Source organism: Anser brachyrhynchus, assembly GCF_964034855.1.
Source record: "Anser brachyrhynchus genome assembly, chromosome: 8".
Taxonomy (NCBI): Eukaryota; Metazoa; Chordata; class Aves; order Anseriformes; family Anatidae; genus Anser; species Anser brachyrhynchus.
In genome coordinates, this window is record NC_137702.1 from 23,691,383 (window position 1) to 23,711,091 (window position 19,709).

General features: G+C 62.2%; 5 protein-coding genes across 7 annotated transcripts in view; 1 reads left to right on the forward strand and 4 right to left on the reverse strand.

Annotated features, from left to right (window-relative positions):
- Nucleotides 1-161, reverse strand: part of PDE4DIP (phosphodiesterase 4D interacting protein) — a 32,248-nt gene extending 32,087 nt beyond the window's left edge. Inside the window, exon 1 of one of the 2 annotated variants that reach the window (XM_080601696.1) lies at nucleotides 8-161. In XM_080601696.1, the coding sequence (XP_080457822.1) occupies nucleotides 8-27 (20 nt within the window). In that variant the 5' untranslated portion in view covers nucleotides 28-161. The remainder of the gene's footprint in view (nucleotides 1-7) is intronic. The other variant, XM_080601690.1, reaches the window with a different exon arrangement.
- A 1,798-nt stretch (nucleotides 162-1,959) lies between these two features.
- PHGDH (phosphoglycerate dehydrogenase) lies at nucleotides 1,960-5,518 on the forward strand. Its single transcript, XM_080602086.1, has 12 exons — nucleotides 1,960-2,254; nucleotides 2,629-2,780; nucleotides 2,907-2,972; nucleotides 3,052-3,106; nucleotides 3,183-3,281; nucleotides 3,355-3,487; nucleotides 3,577-3,725; nucleotides 3,844-3,996; nucleotides 4,132-4,264; nucleotides 4,454-4,581; nucleotides 4,738-4,966; nucleotides 5,262-5,518. The coding sequence occupies exons 1-12, from the start codon at nucleotides 2,117-2,119 to the stop codon at nucleotides 5,414-5,416; spliced, it is 1,590 nt and encodes a 529-aa protein (XP_080458212.1). The 5' UTR covers nucleotides 1,960-2,116; the 3' UTR covers nucleotides 5,417-5,518.
- Nucleotides 5,519-6,080: 562 nt separating this feature from the next.
- Nucleotides 6,081-9,358, reverse strand: HMGCS2 (3-hydroxy-3-methylglutaryl-CoA synthase 2). Its single transcript, XM_080602085.1, has 9 exons — nucleotides 9,225-9,358; nucleotides 8,645-9,096; nucleotides 8,234-8,359; nucleotides 7,857-8,021; nucleotides 7,614-7,782; nucleotides 7,331-7,501; nucleotides 6,700-6,806; nucleotides 6,462-6,587; nucleotides 6,081-6,387 (listed from the first exon to the last, which is right to left on the reverse strand). Exons 1-9 carry the CDS (start codon nucleotides 9,326-9,328, stop codon nucleotides 6,281-6,283), a joined length of 1,527 nt encoding a protein of 508 aa, XP_080458211.1. The 5' UTR covers nucleotides 9,329-9,358; the 3' UTR covers nucleotides 6,081-6,280.
- A 158-nt stretch (nucleotides 9,359-9,516) lies between these two features.
- REG4 (regenerating family member 4) lies at nucleotides 9,517-14,024 on the reverse strand. 2 transcript variants are annotated; one of them, XM_080602099.1, is made up of 6 exons: nucleotides 12,046-14,024; nucleotides 11,245-11,333; nucleotides 11,033-11,130; nucleotides 10,804-10,941; nucleotides 10,626-10,731; nucleotides 9,517-10,433 (listed from the first exon to the last, which is right to left on the reverse strand). In XM_080602099.1, exons 2-6 carry the CDS (start codon nucleotides 11,306-11,308, stop codon nucleotides 10,360-10,362), a joined length of 480 nt encoding a protein of 159 aa, XP_080458225.1. In that variant the 5' UTR covers nucleotides 11,309-11,333; nucleotides 12,046-14,024; the 3' UTR covers nucleotides 9,517-10,359. The 2 variants fall into 2 exon arrangements, with proteins under 2 accessions (XP_080458225.1, XP_080458224.1); XM_080602098.1 differs by having other exon boundaries at nucleotides 11,033-11,133.
- Nucleotides 14,025-14,152: 128 nt separating this feature from the next.
- The window catches only part of NOTCH2 (notch receptor 2), an 85,566-nt gene continuing 80,009 nt past the window's right edge, over nucleotides 14,153-19,709 (reverse strand). The window contains exons 31-33 of the mRNA XM_080602070.1: nucleotides 19,340-19,487; nucleotides 18,757-18,854; nucleotides 14,153-17,886 (exon numbers count right to left, since the gene is read on the reverse strand). Coding sequence (XP_080458196.1) covers nucleotides 16,543-17,886; nucleotides 18,757-18,854; nucleotides 19,340-19,487 — 1,590 coding nt within the window. The 3' untranslated portion in view covers nucleotides 14,153-16,542. The remainder of the gene's footprint in view (nucleotides 17,887-18,756; nucleotides 18,855-19,339; nucleotides 19,488-19,709) is intronic.

Below are 19,709 nucleotides of genomic sequence, written 5' to 3' on the forward strand. Positions count from 1 at the left end.
GCCTCACCTCCGCCGCGGGGCTCGCATCCTGCCCCCCGGCCTCCGCCGCTCCCGGCCTCCGGGGGGCACCGGGGGGCACCGGGGGGCGCTCCGCAGCCGCTGCCGGGCAGCCCCAGCGTGCGCCGGGGAGGCGGCTCTGCGGCACCGGCCGGCTCCGCCCGCAGCTGCATCCCTCCTCCTCCTCCTCCTCCTCCTCCTTCATCCCTCCTCCTCCTCCTCCTCCTCCTCCTCCTTCATCCCTCCTCCTCCTCCTCCTCCTCCTCCTCCATCCCTCCTCCATCCCTCCTCCTCCTCCACCCCCTCCATCCCTCCTCCTCCTGGCAGGGCCCCCCCATTGCTGCCCCCCAGCACCCCCCAGAGCCCACCCAGGACCCAGTGGGGTGCCACGTCCCCATAGCCCCCCAAACCCGCCCCAGCTGTGGCCCAGCTGCCACCACAGCCGGTGTCACCCAGCGTCACCCGCTGGCCCTGCCAGCCTGGGGGCGCCCGCCAGTGCGTGGGACACAGGGGCAGGATCCGTGTCCCTCCGTGGGGACACGCCAGCTGGCACCGCCACCCAGCCTGCATCCCCGGTGTCCCTGTGAGGGGTGCCGGGGTGCCAGCGAGCCTCAGGGCCATGCCTCTCGGGCTCTGCTCCCCAGGAGAGGGCACCAAGCAACCGGGAAAACGCCGCCACAGCGGTGGCTTGGCCACGCGTGGTCTCCGCAGGAGCTGGCCATGGGCACCGGCATGGGATGGGGTTTGTAGGGTGCTGGGCACGGCGAAGAACCCCCCCACCCGCTGTGGGGGGCGTCCCCCATTTGTCCCCGAGGAGATGTATGGACATGGGCGCCAGGAGCCACCGGACGGTGACACCAGGGAGGTGCCATCGCGGTGCCTGGCGGGGGCCTCGAGCAAGGTCTTAATGGTTAACGGTGGCCAGGGCTGTGCCAAGGCCCCCCCTGCAATCCCGGGGGGCCGTGTCCCCATCACCACGCGTCCTGCCCTCGGCTCCCCCAGCCCACGCCAAGCACGAGGCTGCCGTGCCCTGTCCATGGGTTGCTGCCCCTCCAAGGGGCCGTGCGGACCCCGCTGCGGATCTTCTCCAGCCCCAGCCCTTGACCCCGTCCCTCGCCCTGTGCCAGCCGCCCTGGACTTTCCTCCCTGTGGCGTCACGGTTGTTCCCTGGCCATGGCCGTGGTGGGGTGTGCGTAGTGCCGGCGTGTGCGCGGTGCCGGGGCGTGCACAGCCTGCAGCGAGCGGGCTCGGAGCTGGCTGCACTGCGAGGTTTTGTCCCCAGGACAAAGGGGACCCCCTACATCCCTCTCCATCCCCGTGCAGGGTCCCCACACTGTCCCCCTAGGGCTGGCGCTCTTGCCACAGGGTCACCGGCCACAGCCATGTGGCTCCTGCCCACGGAGGGCGTTTGCTGGGCGGCTCCCGGGCACCCCACGTAATTGGGAGCTGGCAGCTGGGGCTGGCCCCGTGCCCCCGGCCCCTTATCGGGGCATTGCTCAACGGTGGGCACGATGCCGGGGCAGGCAGGGGCCACGGCGCTGCCTCATCTGTCAGCTGTCCCCTCCTGTGGGGCCTGGGGACACCGCATTGCTGGGGGGCCGGGGGCACCATGCCCTGTAGGGCTGGGGACAGGGCTGCCAGCAGCACCCGCAGCTCTGCGGTTCAGCCATTTGCCACCCCACAGCCCCCCTCCTGGCTGTCCATAGCAGGGAAACTGAGGCACAGTGGGGGTGCGAGGGGGTACAGGATCCATGGGGGTGCTCGGGGCTTGGGGGGCCCCCAGCACAGCCCCAGCCCGAGCTCCCCTCTCCATCATCCCTCCTGCCACAGGGTGGGGGGGCTCTGGGAGGGGGCCAAGACCCCGGGCTTGCAGCCACCCAGCGGCGACTGGGGTGGGAGAGGAGGGAAAAGAGGTGGGAAAGAGGTGGGATTATGGAAATGGGATCCAATGAGACACCAGCGCAGCCCGAAAAACATGCCCCGCTCGCAGCGCATTTAGCGCGGTGGGCAGCCCGCAGCAGCCTCTTCGCCGGGAGCCGTGCGGACGGACAGCGGGCACGGACCCCCAGCTGCCCTGCAGCCCCACAGCCCCGCGTCCCGACGGCCCCGCGGCACCGCGATGGCCTTCGCCAAGCTGCAGAAGGTGCTGATCAGCGACAGCCTGGACCCCTGCTGCAGGGACATCCTGCAGGCCGGTGGCATCCAGGTGCTGGAGAAACCCGGCCTGAGCAAGGAGGAGCTGCTGGTGGAGATCGCGGTGAGCGGGCGGGGGTCTGGGCACGGCGTGGGGCTCAGGGCACCGGCCGTCACCCCCGGGTTGGCGGGGCAGGGAGGCTGACAGCAGGGTGCCAGGCGGGCACCGCGGAGGCCCCGCGGCCCCGTGCCCCAGCGGGACATCACGGGGACGTCGTGGGGCAGTGGGAGGTCGAGGGCCCCCTCTCCAAGCGGGTCCTGTCCCCGCCTCCTCCCGTCTGATGCAAGAGCCCCGGCTGGTTTCACGCTGCCGATCCCAGCCCTGCGCCCCCGGCAGTGGCAATTCCCACCCCGCCGCCCCCACGGGTGACAGGACCCCGGGGACCGCCGGCCGTCCCCGTACCCCGTCCCGACACATGGGATCCGTCCCCCTGCCAGGACTGCGATGGGCTCATCGTCCGCTCGGCCACCAAAGTCACCGCCGACGTCCTGGAGGCGGCCGAGAGGCTGCAGGTGGTGGGCAGAGCGGGCACCGGCGTTGACAACGTGGACGTGGAGGCGGCCACCAGGAAGGGCGTGCTGGTGATGAAGTAAGAGCGGAGCCCAGAGCGGTGGCACAGACCTGGGGGGGCTTTGGGGTACAGGGGGGGGTCTGCATCCCTGTGGGGTGACCCCCGAGGTGAGGCCACGCTCCTGACACCGCTCTCCATCCCCAGCACGCCCGCCGGGAACAGCCTCAGCGCCGCCGAGCTGACTTGCGGGATGATCCTGTGCTTGGCCAGGTGAGCGTGGGGCAGCACGGGGGGGACACGTCCGTCCTGCAGCCCCCAGCCCCGCTCTGACCGCAGCCCCCCCTTGCAGGCAGATCCCGCAGGCGGCAGCCTCCATGAAGGAAGGCAAATGGGACCGAAAGAAGGTAGGAGGCGGGCACGGAGCGGGGTGGGTGCCCAGAGGGGGGGCCGCAATCGCTCACCCCTCCGCTCACCCCCCAGTACATGGGCATGGAGCTGAACGGGAAGACACTGGGCGTGCTGGGGCTGGGCCGCATCGGCAGGGAGGTGGCCACGCGGATGCAGGCTTTCGGCATGAAGGTAAGTAACAGGTCAAGGGGGAGTGCTGGGGGTGGCGCCGGCTGCAGCGGCGAGCCCCCCCAATCTGCCCCAGACCATCGGCTACGACCCCATCATCACGCCCGAGACCTCGGCCGCTTTCGGCGTGGAGCAGCTGCCGCTGGAGCAGATCTGGCCCCGCTGCGACTTCATCACGGTGCACACGCCGCTGCTGCCCTCCACCACGGGTAGGGGACTCGGGTGGCCTGCGGCAGGGTGCGGGGTGTCCGGGGCAGCCCCCCCCAGTATCCCCACTCCTGACGGCGTTGCCCCGCAGGGCTGCTGAACGACAGCACCTTCGCCAAGTGCCGCCGCGGCGTGCAGGTGGTGAACTGCGCCCGCGGGGGCATCGTGGATGAGGGCGCGCTGCTGCGGGCGCTGCAGTCGGGGCAGTGCGGCGGGGCCGCCCTCGACGTCTTCACGCAGGTGAGCGGGGTCCCCACCATAACCCTGCCCGAACCAGGCCCGCCAGCACCCCCCAACCCAACCCCAGGACCCCCAAAAAGCGTGCAGGGCTGAGGCCGGGCCGGGGCTGTGTTGGCAGGAGCCCCCGAAGGAGCGGGAGCTGGTGAACCACCCCAACGTCATCTGCTGCCCGCACCTGGGCGCCAGCACGCGGGAGGCGCAGAGCCGCTGCGGGAAGGAGATCGCCATGCAGATGGTGGACATGGCCACCGGGAAGGGGCTGGCCGGCATGGTGAGTCCCCCCGCTGCACCGGAGAGAGAAGGGGGGACGCTCCGTGCCTCAGTGTCCCCCTTGGCAAAACGCAGGTGGGACCCTTTGAGCTCACTCGTGGGTTTCCGTCTCCCGTCCTGCCCCTCCTCCTCGCAGGTGAACGGGCAGGCTCTGAGCAAAGCCTTCGCGCCCCAGACCAAGCCCTGGATCGCCCTGGCCAAGGCCCTGGGCATGGTGCTGCGCACCACGGCCAAGCAAGCGCAGGGCAGCGTGCAGCTCTGCACCCTAGGTGAGGCGGGCAGGATGCGTCCCGTGTGCCGAGGGGACACGCCGGAGGTGGAAAGAGGGCCAGGAGGTGGCTGGGTGGTGGGGTGAGGGATGGGAGAAGGGGAGAGGTGAGGGGTGGACGGGCGCACGGAGGGGACGGTGGGGATAGGGATGGGCACGGGCTGACCGCACCTCCTGCTGCTGGCCCCAGGGACCACCCTGAAGGATGCCGAGAGCTACCTGGCGCCCGCCGTGGTCTCGGGCATGTTGGCTGGAGGCAGGCAGAAGGAGGTGACCCTGGTGAACGCCCTGCTGCTGGCCCAGGAGGCCGGCCTGAAGGTGCGTGCACACCTGGAGCTCCGCATGTCAGCCTGGTGCCCCCAAACCCCATCCGTCCCTCCTTGCCGAGCAGCACGACCCCGCAGGGCTGCCGTGGCCCCAGGGGACACCCCATACAGGACGCGGGTGCTGAGCGGCCGCCTCTCTCCCCGGCAGGTCACAGCCACCCACAACGACGTGGCCCCCGAGCCCCACGGCAGCGCCGGCTTGCTGCAGGTGTCCCTGCAGGGCACCCCGCTCCGCGTGGCAGGGACGCTGCAGGGCAGCACCCCGGTGCTGCGGGAGCTCGGCGGGGCCACCTTCAAGCAGCCGGCCCCGCTGGCCGGCCACGTCCTCATCTACAGAGCCAAAGCCTCCGAGCCCAGCACGCTGCCCACGCTCGCTGGTGAGCTCCTCGTGTCGCCCTGAGTGAGGGAACAGCCCAAGGGGGTCCCAAAAACCAGCCTGGAGTCAAAAGGGGGAAGATGCCAAGGGGGTGCTGCAAGGAGAGATGGGGATGGGGTGGCTTGGGCATGGGGTTGGGGCACCTGGTGTGAAGGGCTGGAGGAATGGATAACATCATGGACCTTTGAGGGGTTTTGGGGTGGGCAGAGCCCTGCTGCTCGTGGTCCCACACCGCCATGTGGGGTCCTGGTGCAGCAGGGCGGGCTGTAGACCCTGACCCTTCTCCTCCTGCCCAGGGCTGCTGGGGAAAGCAGGCGTCCAGCTCCAGTCCTACCACAGCTCTGGCGCGGTGGCTGGGGAGCAGTGGAGCGTGGCAGGGCTCTCGGCCCCGCTGCCCGACCTCACCGAGCTGAAGCCACGTGTCACGGATGTCTTCCAGCTCCACCTGTAGCCCTGCACCACCAGCACAGGCTCTGCTCACGTCTACAGCACCCGGACCCCCCCAGCACCTGGGCGAGCACTGTGCTAAATAATAAAAACATCCAGGAGAGAGCGTGCCGTGCCTCGTCCATGCGGCTCTGCCCCATGGCGTCCCTTGTACCTGACCCTAATCCCTTCCCTGCAGCCTCTGCCCCTCGAGGCTCTGTCCCCATCACCCCCCAGCACTGTTTGCTCAAGGGTGCAAAGGTCTCTGCAGGCACCGTTGCCGCACCAAGGTCCTGTCTGGCCACGGTCCCCAGGGACCAGGCAGCGCTCCAAGAAGCGCTGAGCACTCCTGTGAGCCCCTGCGTCGCCTCCCCACTCTTATCCACTAGGAATTGTCCCCCGGGTTTTCCCCTGGGGACGGTGACATTGTCAGGAGCTGAGAAAACGGCATTTTGCCACCCCCGTTGGACCCAAGGCACTGGGCACACACGTATCCAAGAGGTACGGGGCCGGGAGGAGCCGTGCACCTTGGGCACGTGGCGTGCCCAGGGATAAATTGCTGCGGTGCCTAGGAATAAATCCCATCCCACACCGCCGTGCTTCGGGACGGGTCTGGGGGCCCTTTATGGGGTAGGAGGGGAATGCAAAGGGCTGGGTAGTGGTGGCTGTTCACGACCGGGAGCCAGAGCTGGGCCATTCCCCTCGCATCCACGCTTTATTCCCTGTGCCACCTGCATTTGGGCTGAAAACACCCCCCTCCCCACCATCTCGGGGTCCCGAGTGGGTGCTTGCTGCTTCCCCGCCCTGCAAGGCGCAGGGTCCCGCTGAAGCCAGCCCCGGGGCGGGGGACAGGCAGGGAGGGCAGCGTCCCCCCTCACCGCGCCGTGCCCTAGAGGGGCTTCCTGGCGTACTGCCGCCGGTACTTGTCGTCCACCCGCTCCAGGTACCAGGTGCCGGGGAAGAGGTCCGTGTGGGAGCCGTGGGGAGTGTGGTTGGCTGCGGGGACAGGGCACGAGGCTCAGCGGGGCCACAGGACCCCAAAGGGTACGTCCCCCCGCGGCCCCGCTCACCCAGGTGGTGGGTCTCCTCCCGGCGCTTCATGATCTCGGCGAAGTCCTGCGGGGCCACGCGCTTGCGGGCGTCCAGGCGGGTGGGCAGGTCGGCCAGGCTGGAGAGCAGCTTGTCCAGGGGCGAGCCTGGCGGCGGGTTAGGGTTAGGGTGAGACGGCACCGCCGGCACCCCCGGCCGCAGCCCCACACCGCCCTCCCCTCCCGGCACCCAGCTGCGTCCCCGCGGCACGGGGCTCACCCGGGGCGGCGTCCTGCGAGACGCGGAGGGAGAACATGCTGGCGGCCAGCCCCGAGCCGTAGGAGAAGGCGCCAATCCTGGAGCCAGCCAGGTCCTGAGCCGAGCACCTGCGGTTATGGGGAGCGAGGAGTTAGGGGGGATTTGGGGCCAGAGGGGTGGCGTGAAGGGCCGCGTCCTCAGCCAGAAGCACCCTGGCACGCTGGGCTGGATTAAATTGCAACCGGAGCTGTGGTGCCAAAGGCAGGTGGAGACAAGGGAGGCCGTGCCTGCAGCGGGGCGCAGCAAACACAGACAGATTTGCCACGCCAGGGCATAGGGCAGGTTTGCTGTCCCCTACCACATCCCGGGGCGTTCGCACCGCCCTCGTGCCCGGCTGTTCCCACGGCTCCTTCCCGGGTGGTGACAGGGCACGGCCGCTCTTTGGGCACTAAAAGGGGGTTTTCATCCCCGCGGCACTGACAGAAGGGCTTTATGCTCTCCAGCAAAGTGGCATGGAAACGCTGGCTCAGGGACAGCGCGGGGCGGGAGGCAAGCCCGTGCCCACGTGGGGTTGCATGCAAGGAAATTTTGGGGTCTCTGTGTGGGCTGTCCCCAAATTGGCCTCCCCCCGCCACCAGCCCCGGGGACTCACTGTGCCAGGAGGGAGGCCAGGCAGCCGTACATGGACGGTGTGTACATGTTGCCATTGCGGGAGGAGAGGAGCAGCGAGGGCTTGGTCTTCTGGTTGAAGATCTCCTGGCTGGCCGCCTGGAACGCCTTCTCCACCTCCTTGCTGGTGTAGGTGTCCTCCAGCTTCACGCCGCTGCCAGGGGAGAAGCCAGCTCGAACCCCATGCAGGCAGCCCCAGGAGCGTTTGGGGTGTCCCCACCACACCAGGAGGGACAGGGGACACGGCAGGGACCCAGTGCACCCACCGAAAAGGCTGCAGCCCCTTGTAGAGACCGCTGGCCGTGTCGGGGTTGGGGGCAGCCAGGAAGTCGTTGAGCAGCAGCCGCCCCACCGACTTCTGCACCAGCTTGCAGAAGGGCGTGTGGAAGATGATGAACTTGAAGTCATCGAGGGTGAAGGGCCGGTGGGTGCCGGCTGGAAGGCAAAGCGGGGCCGTGAGCCGCCAGCGGGCTGTGGGGCCGTGCGGGCTCCCCGGCGGCACTGCTCACCCTGCTGCCACTGGCTCTCCGCCTTCCTGCGGTACACGGCGTAGCAGCGGTCCAGCGCCCGCAGGTAGCACTGGATGGACAGGGGCCCGTCCACCACCGGGTACTCAGAGGCCAGGTCGGGCTTGTAGAAGTCGTAGGCGTGCTCCATGTGGGTTCCCCGCAGGCCTGGGGGCACAGGAGAGAGCCGGGTGTCGGGGTCCCAGCACCCTTGGGTGCTGCCCATCACGTTGACCCCATCATAGCGATGGCCACAGCATCCACCAGCCTCCCCGGGTGCCTACAGTGAGGGAGCCAGCCAGGACCCTGGGGCGCCCAGCACCGGGCAGCCACTAGCACTGGCACCCCCCCTCCCCGGGGGTCTCAGCAGCAGCACCGACCTCTCTCCAGCACCAGGGGGGCGTTGGGTCCCACCAGCATGGCGATGGCGCCGGCACCTCCCGTGGGCCGCGCGTTCCCCGTGGCGTAGACGGCGATGTCCCCGCACACCACCACGGCGTAGCGGCCTGGGGGAGGACAGAGGGGCCAGTGGGGACATCAGCATGCAGGAGCCTCCATCCCGTGGTCCTGGCGCCAGCCCAACACCCTGATACCTGCACCATGGTGTGCCAAGGCCAATGTGGTGAAGAAAGGAAGGTGATGGACAGGCTGGAGGGGCAGCAGCCGCCTTCAGGGCTCGCTGGAGCATCCCTGGCTTTCAGGCCACCTCCTGCCTCCTTCCCCCACCCCACGGTGCCCTCCCCATGCCCAGCTGCCCCTCAGCCCCACGTTCAGCCTCTGTCCATGCCCACCGTCCCAGGCGCTGGACTCGACCCAGGCGGCGGCGTTGAAGAGCGAGGCCGTGCCGCCGTAGCAGGCGTTGGTGGTGTCGATGCCCTCCACGTCGCTGTTGCCCGAGTCGCGGAAGAGCTCCATGAGGACGGTCTTGACGGCCTTGGACTTGTCGATGACAGTCTCGGTGCCCACCTCGAGGCGGCCGATGGCGTCCCAGGAGAGGCGGCCGCGCTCCACCAGCCGCTGCACCACCGTCAGGCACAGGGAGTTGATGTCCTCGTGCGCGGCACAGAAGCCCATCTGCTGCTGGCCCAGCCCCCGCGTGTACTTGCCGGCCTCCACGCCGTCATAGCGCTCCAGCTCTGCCTGCTCCACGTACTGTGCGGGGAAGTACACCTCCAGCGCCAGGATGCCCACGTCCTTGGGCCAGGTACCCGTGCCGGCCGCTGCCGCGGCAGTGCTGGAGAGGCTGTGGGGCAGAGGGAGCGGCGACGGTCCCGTGGCGGTCCCCTCTGCGACACGCCAACACCCTTGGGTGTGACACCCCCCCGCCTTTGGGCTTCGTGCCCACCCTGCCCGCTCCATGCAGGCGCTCACCGTGCCGGCTGCGTGGCTGCGGGGCACTGGGACACCCGGGGCGCCCGCGCCGGCCCCCGCCTCGCCCCCCAGCAGCGCGCAGCGCGGCCGACCAAGCGCAGCATCTTTGCCCCGGCCGCCAGACGAACGGAGGGACAGACGGCAGGACGGGCTTGACACAGCACTTTTATAAACTGCCTGGTCCCACCGTGGGCGGGCAGCGTGCCCCCCCCGGCTCTTATCAGCATGCCGGGCCCCGGTGCTCAAAGGTCACCGAGCACCAGCCAACACGACAGGGACAGCAGAGCGAGCGCTGGCTTTGGAGGGGGGGACTTGCAAGATGTCTCTGTTTTGTGTCCCAAAGCTTTGGGATATTCTTGGCTGGAGCTGGGCAGAGCAGCGGGACGGGCTCAGTGCCTGTGAGTGACCCGCTCGGCGCTGTGCGCGCAGGGCAGTGGTGGCAGTGGCACCGGTAGCTTGCCATCTGTGGCCATCAGGCAGCGTGCGTGGTGCTGTGTGACCTCCCCTGCTGCCCCCGGGAGGGGAGAGGAGGGTGGTGGGTGCCTGGTGCCACCCACGCCACCTGGGACGCGGCCGCCTTTGTCACGTGTGGCTGCTCCGGGGCAAAAAGATGAGGTAGGTGGGGGCAGAGCCGTGTCCAAAACAGCAGAGCAAACAGGCACGTGATGCTTGGAGCAGCACTGCGGTGGCACAAGAGGGGACCTTTGGTCCTGGTGCTACTGTCAACATGGCCCCTTGGACCCGCGTGTGCACGGGAACCGTTTGCACCCAGGGGGGCCCTGTCCCCTGTGCCTGCACACCCAGGACAACCCCTGTCCCCGCCCAGGGACACTTTATGCATGCACCCTGTGTTCCTCCACACCTCCCTGGTCCCATGGCTCCTGGGGACTCACCCCAAACATGTCTCTCCCCACACAACTCCACCAGCACCAGCAGCTGGGAAGCCTGGGGAGCTGTGGCGGCACCCTGCCCCTACCCCTGCCTCGCCCCAACGCCCGTGGGCAGAGCAGCCCAGGTCTTTGCAAAAAACCACACTGAATTTGCATGCTTCTCTTTTTATAGGTTTATTTTTAAGAGATGGGGAGATAAGAACAGAGGTAGGATGGGAGGAGTGCAGCCAGCGCGGGGTCGGCGCTCACTGCGAGGGAGTGAACTTGCAGATGAAGTGGTGCCGCCGCTTGCAGTCAGCACTGGACCACACGGAAAAGCCTGCGGGAGAAACAAGCGGCAGGGTCAGTGGGTGGTGGAGGAGAGAGGCAGCGGCTCTCAGCTCCCCCTGCCCGGTGGGACCGACCCCAGGCTGGGACCGAGCCCAGGCTGGGACGCCAAACGCTCACAGGGTTCCAGAGAAGGGGGTACCAGCTGAGAGCGAGCACGGGGACACGGGCTGCAGGCACTCACCGCTGGTTTGGGTCAGCAGGGCGCAGTCCCCGCCTTGGGCACCGTTCCCGGGAAGCTTGCTGGAGTCATCGTACTCGACCCCGTTGGTCCACCGCCAGCTTTTGCTCTGCACATGACAGCAGGGTCAGAGGCACGGCCCCGCCACCCCCAGCCCCGCGGGCACCCACCGCCCCCTCACCTGCTGCTGGTGGTAGAGGCCCAACCAGACGGGCTGCGAGCGCTGGTAGTAGGAGATGACCTTGCGCAGGGTGGCCGCCTCCTTGGGCTCCTCCACCCACACCAGGTGGGCTTCAGAGTGGCTGCTCTGGCACTGTGCCTGCGGGGGGACACGGGGCAATGCGGGGGCACCGGCACCCCGCAACCCTGCTGCGGGGGGGGCACCCGGCCGCGCACCCCGGTGGGCTTACCTCTGCCTCGTCCCAGGTGCGGAGCTGGCGGAAATACCTGAAGCAGCTGGACTTGTAGTAGGACCAGCCCTTGGGGCAGTTGAGCAGGAACCTGGTGCCTGCTGAAGGGAGAGACGCAGGGATGGAGATTCAGCCCTGTGCCCCCCACCCCGAGCCAGAAGTGTCTCCCCAGCTCGCATGGTATAGGGCCCTCTGTGGCCCCCAGGACTCACCGGTGACCTGCAGGATCGCCGTGCAGCCCAGCAGCAGGAGGGCACGCCTGGCCACTGCCACCATCCTCGTCGCTTCTGGGAAGTGTCCCCTGCAAGAGCTCGGGGGGGTCACCAAGTCCCTCAGGGACAGAGGCTGCTGCCTTCACACGGGGGGTGCCAACCCGCCCTGCTACAGCCTGAGCCCGGCCCCTTGCAGGAGGAGATGGCACCCCAGGGCCGTGCCCCCCATCCCCTCCCTGGCACAGGTCACTGCCGCAGCCCCCGGCACGGTTCAGGGTCCCCAGAGGGCATCGCCGGGGGGTCCCAGCCCCATCGGTGCTGGCGTTGGTGGGGGACACCTGGGGGAGCCGCACTGCTCTGTGGGGACCACAGGGAGAGCGCGGACACCAGCATGGACCAGGGACCCTGTGCCTTGTGCTGGCCCAGGGCAGCAGCAGCGAGGACAGAGCAGGGGCCGGTGGGGCTGCAGGGACTCCATGCGTGACTTTGTTTTCTCCCCCCAGCTTGTATCCCCGCCAGACCCAGGCTATGGAGGCAAATCACATGCCACATCAGCGCGGTTCCCCCTTTATCTGCCCTAATCCCCGACGCCGGGGATTATTTGCAGACCCAGCTCATCTTCCCCTCAAAGAAGCAGCGACAAAAGTCGACACGGGGCCAAAAACTGCATCGCTGCAGCCTGCCCCATCCAGCAAGGGCAGCGCTCGCCTCCCCCAGGGCTCCCACCACCCCTGGGCCCCCCGGGGCTGCGGTGGGGAGAGCAGGCAGCAGCGGGTGCAGGCTAGGGGTCCCTGTCCTCACCTGCCAAACGGAGATCAGAAGGAATAACGGCCTCTTGTGAGTCTCTGGGACAAGAGAGGAGCTGCCCTTTATAGCCCCGTGCTCATCAGAGTCACTATTTGCCAAGCTGAGGTGATGGCCATCATAAAAACCTTACTGCTCACTGCTTTACACCCTCCACCTCCGCTGGAAGCCCGCCAAGCTCTCGGCTGTTTGCATTGAGCGTTTCTTCAAAGACAGGAAGAACCTCTCCTAGTTGGTCAATAAACCCCCTGCAATTAGCACGAATTACCCACGCAAACAGAGATGCCTTTCCACAAATTCCAGCCTCACACCTGCCGGGGACCCACCCAGAGCAGAACGGGGAGGGGGGGGGTGCAGAGACGAGACGCCCCAGGGGAGGCCATGCCGCTGTGGCATGAGCATCGCCGTGTCCAGGCCCTGGCTACAACCCACGGGCACGGGGTCGGGGCCCGCGGGGCCTGCGCCCTGCCCGGCTCCACAGTGCGTCAGCCACGCACCGCCTTTGTTTGAACTGCCTGGCGGCCTTGCCACCAGGATGCAGGACGCGGGGACAGCCTGTGGCCAGGGGCCATCAGATAGCGGTGGGGACGGCCGGCCCCCACGCCCAGCAGTGACGCAGGGCCCCGTGGCCCTCCAAGAAGAAGAAGAGACAGCTCCTCCAGCCCCGGCCTCCGCCCCGCTGGGCCTCAACAGGGCTGCTGCTCCGTGCCACGAGGCCGCAGCCACGTGCTCGCCCCTCAGGGCTCTCTCACAGCTCCTGCTTCCCAAAATACATGGCGAGGTCTGCTGCAGCCACAGGGAGCAGCTCCTCCAAGCCCAGCGTGCGCTGGCAGGCCTGGCCCTCGCCCCGTGAGGATCAGACCCATCTCCCTCGCCCACGCAGCTGCGATGCAGCCGCTCCTTGCTGGGAGCAAAGGGAGGTTCCAGATGAGGCAAGCTGCCTGCTATCGCTTCTCCAAGGAGAAATGGATGACCTTGCAGATAAGCCCAGCCACTCCAGCTAATGGGGACACTCTTCAAACACAGCAACCCCTCCCCTGAAGACGAGGCTTCACCCTCGCTTTATGAAAAAGCATGGAAATATCCCCCAAAGGAGCCTGAGGCTACTTCATTACTCCTCAGTGAAATAAAAGATGCCTCAGTTCCCCGCCTGGCTGGTTCAATGAGGCTTGTTTGGATGCAACAGGACAGGTCCTCACAAGCCACTCATCATCAGGGGCAGATGCACGCAGCCAGCCCGAGGAGATGCAGGTCGCAGCCTGAGCAGCCCCGAATGCACTGCAGCCGTGCCTGAGAGGTGCTGCTATTCTCGGTGGAGCCGCCTCAACTTTGGCACGGACGGGGAACCTTGTGGGAGGTGGATGAAAGCCTCCTGGAGACTCCTACTCGTCGAGCTGGCTCTACTGGAAGATGAGGGAGCTACGCTGTTTGAATATTAAACTCTGAAAACGTCCCCCCAGCAGCTTTATTATCCCTCCTAGGCATTGTAACTCTGCTACCAGCTCCACCAGTGTCCACAGTGAGAGCTGAAAACCTGCCAGGTGAGCATTTGCTCAGCCTGAGGCTTCAGGGGCAGCTCCCTGCTCAAAACACAGGAACGAAGCCATTGTCAATTTGTTCTCTAATTGTTCAAGTCTGAAACCTTCCAGGTCTGAGAACACAGCGTGAAAGAGCCGTGCTTCCCAGCTTCCATGGCTGGAGAATCACCACAAAAGCCCCAGCCCTGCTCCAGCTCCCAGGCAAGCGAGAGCTTTTATTCAAAGCATCTCACAAAAAGGTCATGTCCCCGTTCCTCCCCATCCATTCCAGCATGCAGCTGGACCCCCCCAAATCCTCCTAAGCTTGAGCATGGCTTTTTGCAGGCACAGCTCCTTGGATGGAGCTAATGGTGAGGTTTCTGTGCTGCTGAGCCACGGTAAAGAGCACTCTCGAGCTCCAAAAGCTCTCTCCTGACCTGGACTGCAAAGGTCCTGATGAGTCCTCCCCTTCTCAGGGGCCCGAACAGCTGCCACACGCTGGAGAACCGTTTACAACCCCATCTTTACAATGCAGTGGCTGTGCCATGATAGCTGGGAAGGCAAATGAAAACAGCAGCACACAGACACCGGGCACATACTCTTTATTCTGGGAATAAAAATTGCTTATACATTTTGCAGCAACTATTTTCATAAAAGACTTTTATAAAAAATGTAAAAATAAGCAAATATTTTCCATTATTAATATAGGAAAATGCTGCTGTGTGAATGGTTATTCTACAACTTATGAGATAAAATACCACCTTAAGGAGATATTATCTTTACAAGTAGTTAAAAAAAGAAAGGCAGAGGGCCATCATATTAACACACCAGGCACGAAACTGGCTTCGTTCCACAGAAAGCACTCATCTTGTAAATGGTAGCCACATATATAAAAAGGCACTTGGTTATTTGGGGCTAACGAGGAAAAGCCCTTTGTTTCTTTAGCATTGATGTAGCAACACTTCATTATTTGCAGTGAAACATGTACCTCGACAGACCTCCAGGAGCTCGCAGGCTCCTGCCTGGAAATCTGAGTCAGTTGCAGCTAAACTTCACAGTACACACTGCGGCGAGTGTGACGGGGAATGCTGTGTGCGTCAGAAAAAGCAGTAACTTCAGAACAAATTCTTCAGCCCAAAAAACACGGCCCCTGGAACCAGCTCCTCCTGAGGCCCTGCCTTCATGTACCATTGAGTTGAATCAAAAGAATAAGAAAAAAGCTTTACTCTCGATTAGAATGGAAAGAAACATCGGAGAAAAATACTGTACACGGTAGGATGCTAAATAACCGCTGCTCAGAGGGGAGCTGCCGCCTCTGTCCTTTGGCGACAGCCGACAGCTCCAGATCTCTTTGGAACGTGTGTCTGCAGGGTTCCCCCGAAGAGGTAGAAGCGAGCCACCCCTAGAAACGTACACTTCTACTTCTGACTGGTGTAGAGCCCTTCAGGGAAGTGTTACTCTTGTGGAAAAGGGAGAAACAGCGGCTGTCCAGCTAGGGTCAGGGACAGCTCCTCTCCCCAACTGCAAAACCGTCAGGGGAGCTCAGTACCAATGCCACTGCTGTGCTGTGTAGGCATAGTACCTCAGTCAGGAAACTGCAATACAGGCTGGAGCTGAGAGCAGAGGACAGCCCCAAGCCTGTGAACCAAACTGCAATAGATGGTTTCTGAGCTATTTGGTCAGCCGCTCGGCCCAGCTCCTGGTTTCAGCTGCGCTGCTGGAAGCCTGCTCAGGACTCAGTGCTGCAGCTTCCTTTTGGGAAGGGGAGGATGAGGCAGCACTGCCCCAGGGCTGGAGCGAAAGGGACGCTTTGGAAGGGCTGGAGACCGTTCCCAACACAGAAGGACACACACCGCAAACATGTAACGACATCCTTGACACTTCTCGATAACAGCACAGCAAGGCAGCATACGATACCTGTGGGACAGGACACACAGCAGCCCTCGGATGGAGGGGAGGGGAGTGCCGTGCAAGAATGCCGGGAGCTTGCGTTATTAGGTTTTGAAACACTCATGTTAATCCCCAGGAGTTTATCAGCAGGCCTGTATGACTTCCAGGGCATCTCTTCTGATACGGGAGCACGTGAAGGCTGTCACAGACACGCCTGCCATGACGGGAGCACAGGGAGGGTAGTGTCAGAAAGGTCAGGCGTGTCTCGAGGAAGACATACAGCTCAGGAGAGATGTGCCTACAGGCCACTGCGGGGGGAAGACAGGTCAGACCAGCATTTTCAGGAGGAAAATTTAAAAAAAATAAAATAAAAAGGCTTAAAAGAAGACTATATGTATATATAATCTCAGAATACCTTGAGGGCAGGCAGTGAGAATGGTAAGGGGTATTAGTAGGTTTGTATAAGAAAAGGCTCTCAAAGAGGAAAGGGTGAAGCTGCGTGACAGAAACCGGTGACTCTAGTCACTTGACCTGCAGGTGTTTTGGGAAGTCTGGCTTGCTTGCTGAGCAAGGAGAGCCGTGGGAAGGAGGGGTCTAGGAATGTGGGTGCAGCTCTGAGCTGAGTCAAAACAAGGCAACTTGAACTCGTGGAGAACTAGTAGAAGGTGCTTCAGAGAGAGCGGTTATGTAGGTAACAAAAGGAGTAACAAAATAAGGATACAAAGCTGGTTTTGGCTAAATTTCTGGAGAAACGACCATGAGATGCATTAAGCTGAAGATCTGTCTCTCCAGATAAGTGGTGGAACGCATTTAAAAGCAGACTGGAGAATCCAGTGCAGACAGCAATCACACCCGAAGGTGGATGGGAGTTGGTTAGAAGTGACCCAGCTGGTCTTCTCCACCACCAGCTTCTACAGTTCTCTGTTTAGGAAAGCATAAAAGCTTACAGCAACCACAGTCCCTCCAACGAAAGAACATCCTGGGCTCATTAAGACTCTTGGATACTAAAATGGTTCTTCATTTCCATCCTGGAAGACCTTCATGAGTTCTGGAGTCCGCTTTAGTCAGGCTTCACCTTGGGCAGCCTTCAGGCGTACACCTGCATGTTGTTCCGCTGCTGCTCTGACATGTGGGCGGCCGCCGGCCCGCGCTGGTTGTTACCGGGACTGGTTGCCACATCAGACCAGTCAGAGGCTGAGTGTGGGGAGGAACTTGACCACTGGTCTGGAGATTCGGGCGACGGAGTCAGGTATGGGTGCTCCCCTTGTAAGTGCCGGTTGTGGCTAGGAGTCCGTTCTGTGGCCGAGGAGTAACAGCTGTGCTGTGACGGAGGCGTGGGGTACTTCCCCATCGAGCTCTGGAACTGGTGGTAGGCTGGGAGGATTGTCTGAGCCACCTGCCCGTCCTGCTGAGGGATGGCAGCCATGGAGAAGGAGGCGCTGGGCAGCTGAGCTAAATCCGGGATCTGGTACATGGAGCTGAGAGGGCCAGCCATGTTCTGAGCGCAGTTTGACTGGGCCTGCTGTGGCAGTGCTTGCTGGTTTATGCCACCCTTGGGAACCAGCTGGAAAGTCATGATAGGGGGCAGAGACTCCCTGGACACTCCCATGTGCTTCGTATCTGCTTGGACCAAGCCGCTCTGCTGAGAAACGCTGGGGTGCGAATGCATCACCTGCGGCACCATGCCGAACATCTCGTTGTACTGAGACTCGTTCATCTCCATGCGATTCATCCACTCGGTGGAAACGTTGGCTGGCCGCAGCCTGCCGAGCCCGCTGTTCGGAGGGGTCGTTCTGTGCTGCGAGAGCAGCTGGCTGACAGACGGGAGCACCGTGCCGGATCCACGTCCTAAGGGCTGCATCTCGTGGAGGTTGGAGAAGGACATCGAGTGCGCAGCCTGCACCGACGGAGCGGTCAGCAGGGAGCTGGGCGACGAGTGCAACACCCCTGGCGACGGCATCACAGGAGACGATGTTGGTTCGGATGCAAAAGCATGGGGCGATTCGAGGGAGTCGACTGGTGACAGGGTTACTGAGCTCTCTGAGAACTGCCCTTTGCTCTCGCTGAGGGACTTCTTCCTTCTCCTCTTGGCATCTTTGGTGAGGTTTGTGGGCATGATGCCTTTGGCATTCGGTTTTCGCGACTTCTTGCTTAAGGAAGCGTGCTTCAGATTGAGAAAGGATCTATTTGGGCCACAAATGACCGGGGAGAGGGCAGAGTTCAGCATGGCACCGGGGTGCCCGGTGGGGCTGTGCGCTACATTGTACTCGTTGAGAAGCTGCACTATGTCGTGGTGCATCCGGTCCTGGGCCACGTCCCGGGGCAGACGATCCATGTGGTCCGTGATGTCTCGATTGGCGAAATGGTCCAGCAAGATTTTTGCTGCTTCGAAACTGCCTTCCCGAGCAGCAAGGAAGAGAGGTGTCTCCTCCTGAAAACACAGAGCAAGTATTTTAGCAGCTTCATTACAGTAGGGACCAACATACACCTAGTGCTCTTACGGGTATCACAACAACTGGAAGCATGGTCTAATGCAGTACCTCATTAATTGCCTTCAAGAACAATTCATCCTGGGTTATACCATCAGGAAGGGATAAACGCATACTAAACCATCCCATCAGAAAGAGTACTGTTCTGCCATGAGTCCTCTGAGGAACTTTAAAAGCACCTGGTGCCTTTCTCCCATTGTACTCCATAAGGAAAAGTTACAAAGGACTAAAACAGCTCAGAACTGGAGCTTGTTGGTAGCTCTAAAATCCACTGAGCAACACATAATGATTCAAAAAAGAAGCCCTAGACAGAGGAAAGAAGTCAAGGACTAAGATGAAGTAAAAACTAACAGCAGTAAAGCTACGAGGCCTGCACAGTGCAGACTGTTTCTCACACAGTGGGGTTTCTGCCCCATATCCTCCCTGCATTGGGGTCCCTGGTAATGTGACAGGACAGCTGCTGCTGTGCCACCAGATCTGACTCTTGGCTAACCAAAATCCAGCTGCTTTACACCAGCAACAGTCCACTCTGGTGCTCTCATGCACCAACTGTGCATTGCATTCCCTTTCTGCAACAAAGGCGGAACAGCACTGATGCCCAGAACATGGCCAAATAAGAAGGAGAACTGCTGCCCCACATCAAAAGTCATGCAGGACCTCCAGCACTTGGGGAGAACTCCAGTCACAGTCCAGGTTTGGAAGACCCACACTGAGCACCCAGTTTAGAAAATCTGAATTTAGTTCACTTCCAGCAGCAATGGGATGCTTTGAGTTAAGGAGGACAGCCATGCTGAGCACCACCCAAACCATACCTTGTTATCCTGCATGTCTCTGTTGGCTCCATTTTTCAGCAGCACTAGTGTTGCTTCCACGTTGTTGACAGCAGCAGCCCAGTGAAGAGCAGATTTACCTGCAGGGAAACCCAAGAACTTCAGTAACAAACAGATGAACTATCTTCTAAAGAGACAAAATGGACAGAGCACACTGAGGGAAGAAAGCAACTGCAGTACAGTTCACAGCATGTGAACATATCCTGAAGCGACGTTTAGGCTTTGGAAATTGTGTGACACTCCCAAGACACAATGGGACTTTCAGCACTGGCTTTCTTTTTTGTGTGTTATTTATTTGTTGTTATTTTTAAATAACCTGTCCATAGAGCCATGTCTGCTGTACATAAAATCCCAGCACATCCAACCCCATATTTCTCCTGAACCTTTTCCAGGACTTCCTAACCAAGCCACTCTGAAGCAGCCTGCGGTTTGTTATTGTTGGGAGGACATCTGCCAGAGAGTCTACTGTCCTATTTAGCTACCCATCCTCTGAGAGAGGAGAAACCCTCCCCTCCTTGCTTGCACCATGACCTTTGCCCAGCCTGGTACGTCACGTCTACATTACCATGGTCATCTACAGCGTTCACATCCGCTTGGCAATTTATCAGCTCAGCCACCATTCCTTCCACAGCCAGCCGTGCAGCCAGAATTAACGGGGTTGTTCCGTCATTCATGCGAGCATCCAAGTCTGTCACTCTATTACGGATCAAGATCTGGACAACACAAGAAGACAGATTTATTTATTTTTTCCAATAACGCTAGAGGAAAACCAAAGATTTCAAAGAAACTCAAGAGCCACTTTATGATGAAAAAGCAGCCTGAGCAATGAAATGCAAGAACCCAGATAACAAGTAAGCGATATAGATACAATCAGACCTAATAAATAGACGCAAGACAATTCATGCATGCTGAGCTCTTCAGGCTGAGAATACCTG

Excerpts from the sequence above, each read along its gene's own strand:
- PHGDH (XM_080602086.1), top strand. The coding sequence starts at position 2,117 with ATGGCCTTCGCCAAGCTGCAGAAGGTGCTGATCAGCGACAGCCTGGAC. Across the intron at positions 3,726-3,843 it reads CCCTCGACGTCTTCACGCAG|GAGCCCCCGAAGGAGCGGGA; the intron begins GTGAGCGGGGTC and ends CTGTGTTGGCAG. Across the intron at positions 4,265-4,453 it reads CGTGCAGCTCTGCACCCTAG|GGACCACCCTGAAGGATGCC; the intron begins GTGAGGCGGGCA and ends TGCTGGCCCCAG.
- HMGCS2 (XM_080602085.1), bottom strand. The coding sequence starts at position 9,328 with ATGCTGCGCTTGGTCGGCCGCGCTGCGCGCTGCTGGGGGGCGAGGCGG. Across the intron at positions 8,022-8,233 it reads CCCCCTGGTGCTGGAGAGAG|GCCTGCGGGGAACCCACATG; the intron begins GTCGGTGCTGCT and ends CTGTGCCCCCAG. Across the intron at positions 6,588-6,699 it reads CTCGCAGGACGCCGCCCCGG|GCTCGCCCCTGGACAAGCTG; the intron begins GTGAGCCCCGTG and ends ACCCGCCGCCAG.
- REG4 (XM_080602098.1), bottom strand. The coding sequence starts at position 11,308 with ATGGTGGCAGTGGCCAGGCGTGCCCTCCTGCTGCTGGGCTGCACGGCG. Across the intron at positions 11,134-11,244 it reads GGCGATCCTGCAGGTCACCG|CAGGCACCAGGTTCCTGCTC; the intron begins GTGAGTCCTGGG and ends CTCTCCCTTCAG. Across the intron at positions 10,434-10,625 it reads CCTGCTGACCCAAACCAGCG|GCTTTTCCGTGTGGTCCAGT; the intron begins GTGAGTGCCTGC and ends TTTCTCCCGCAG.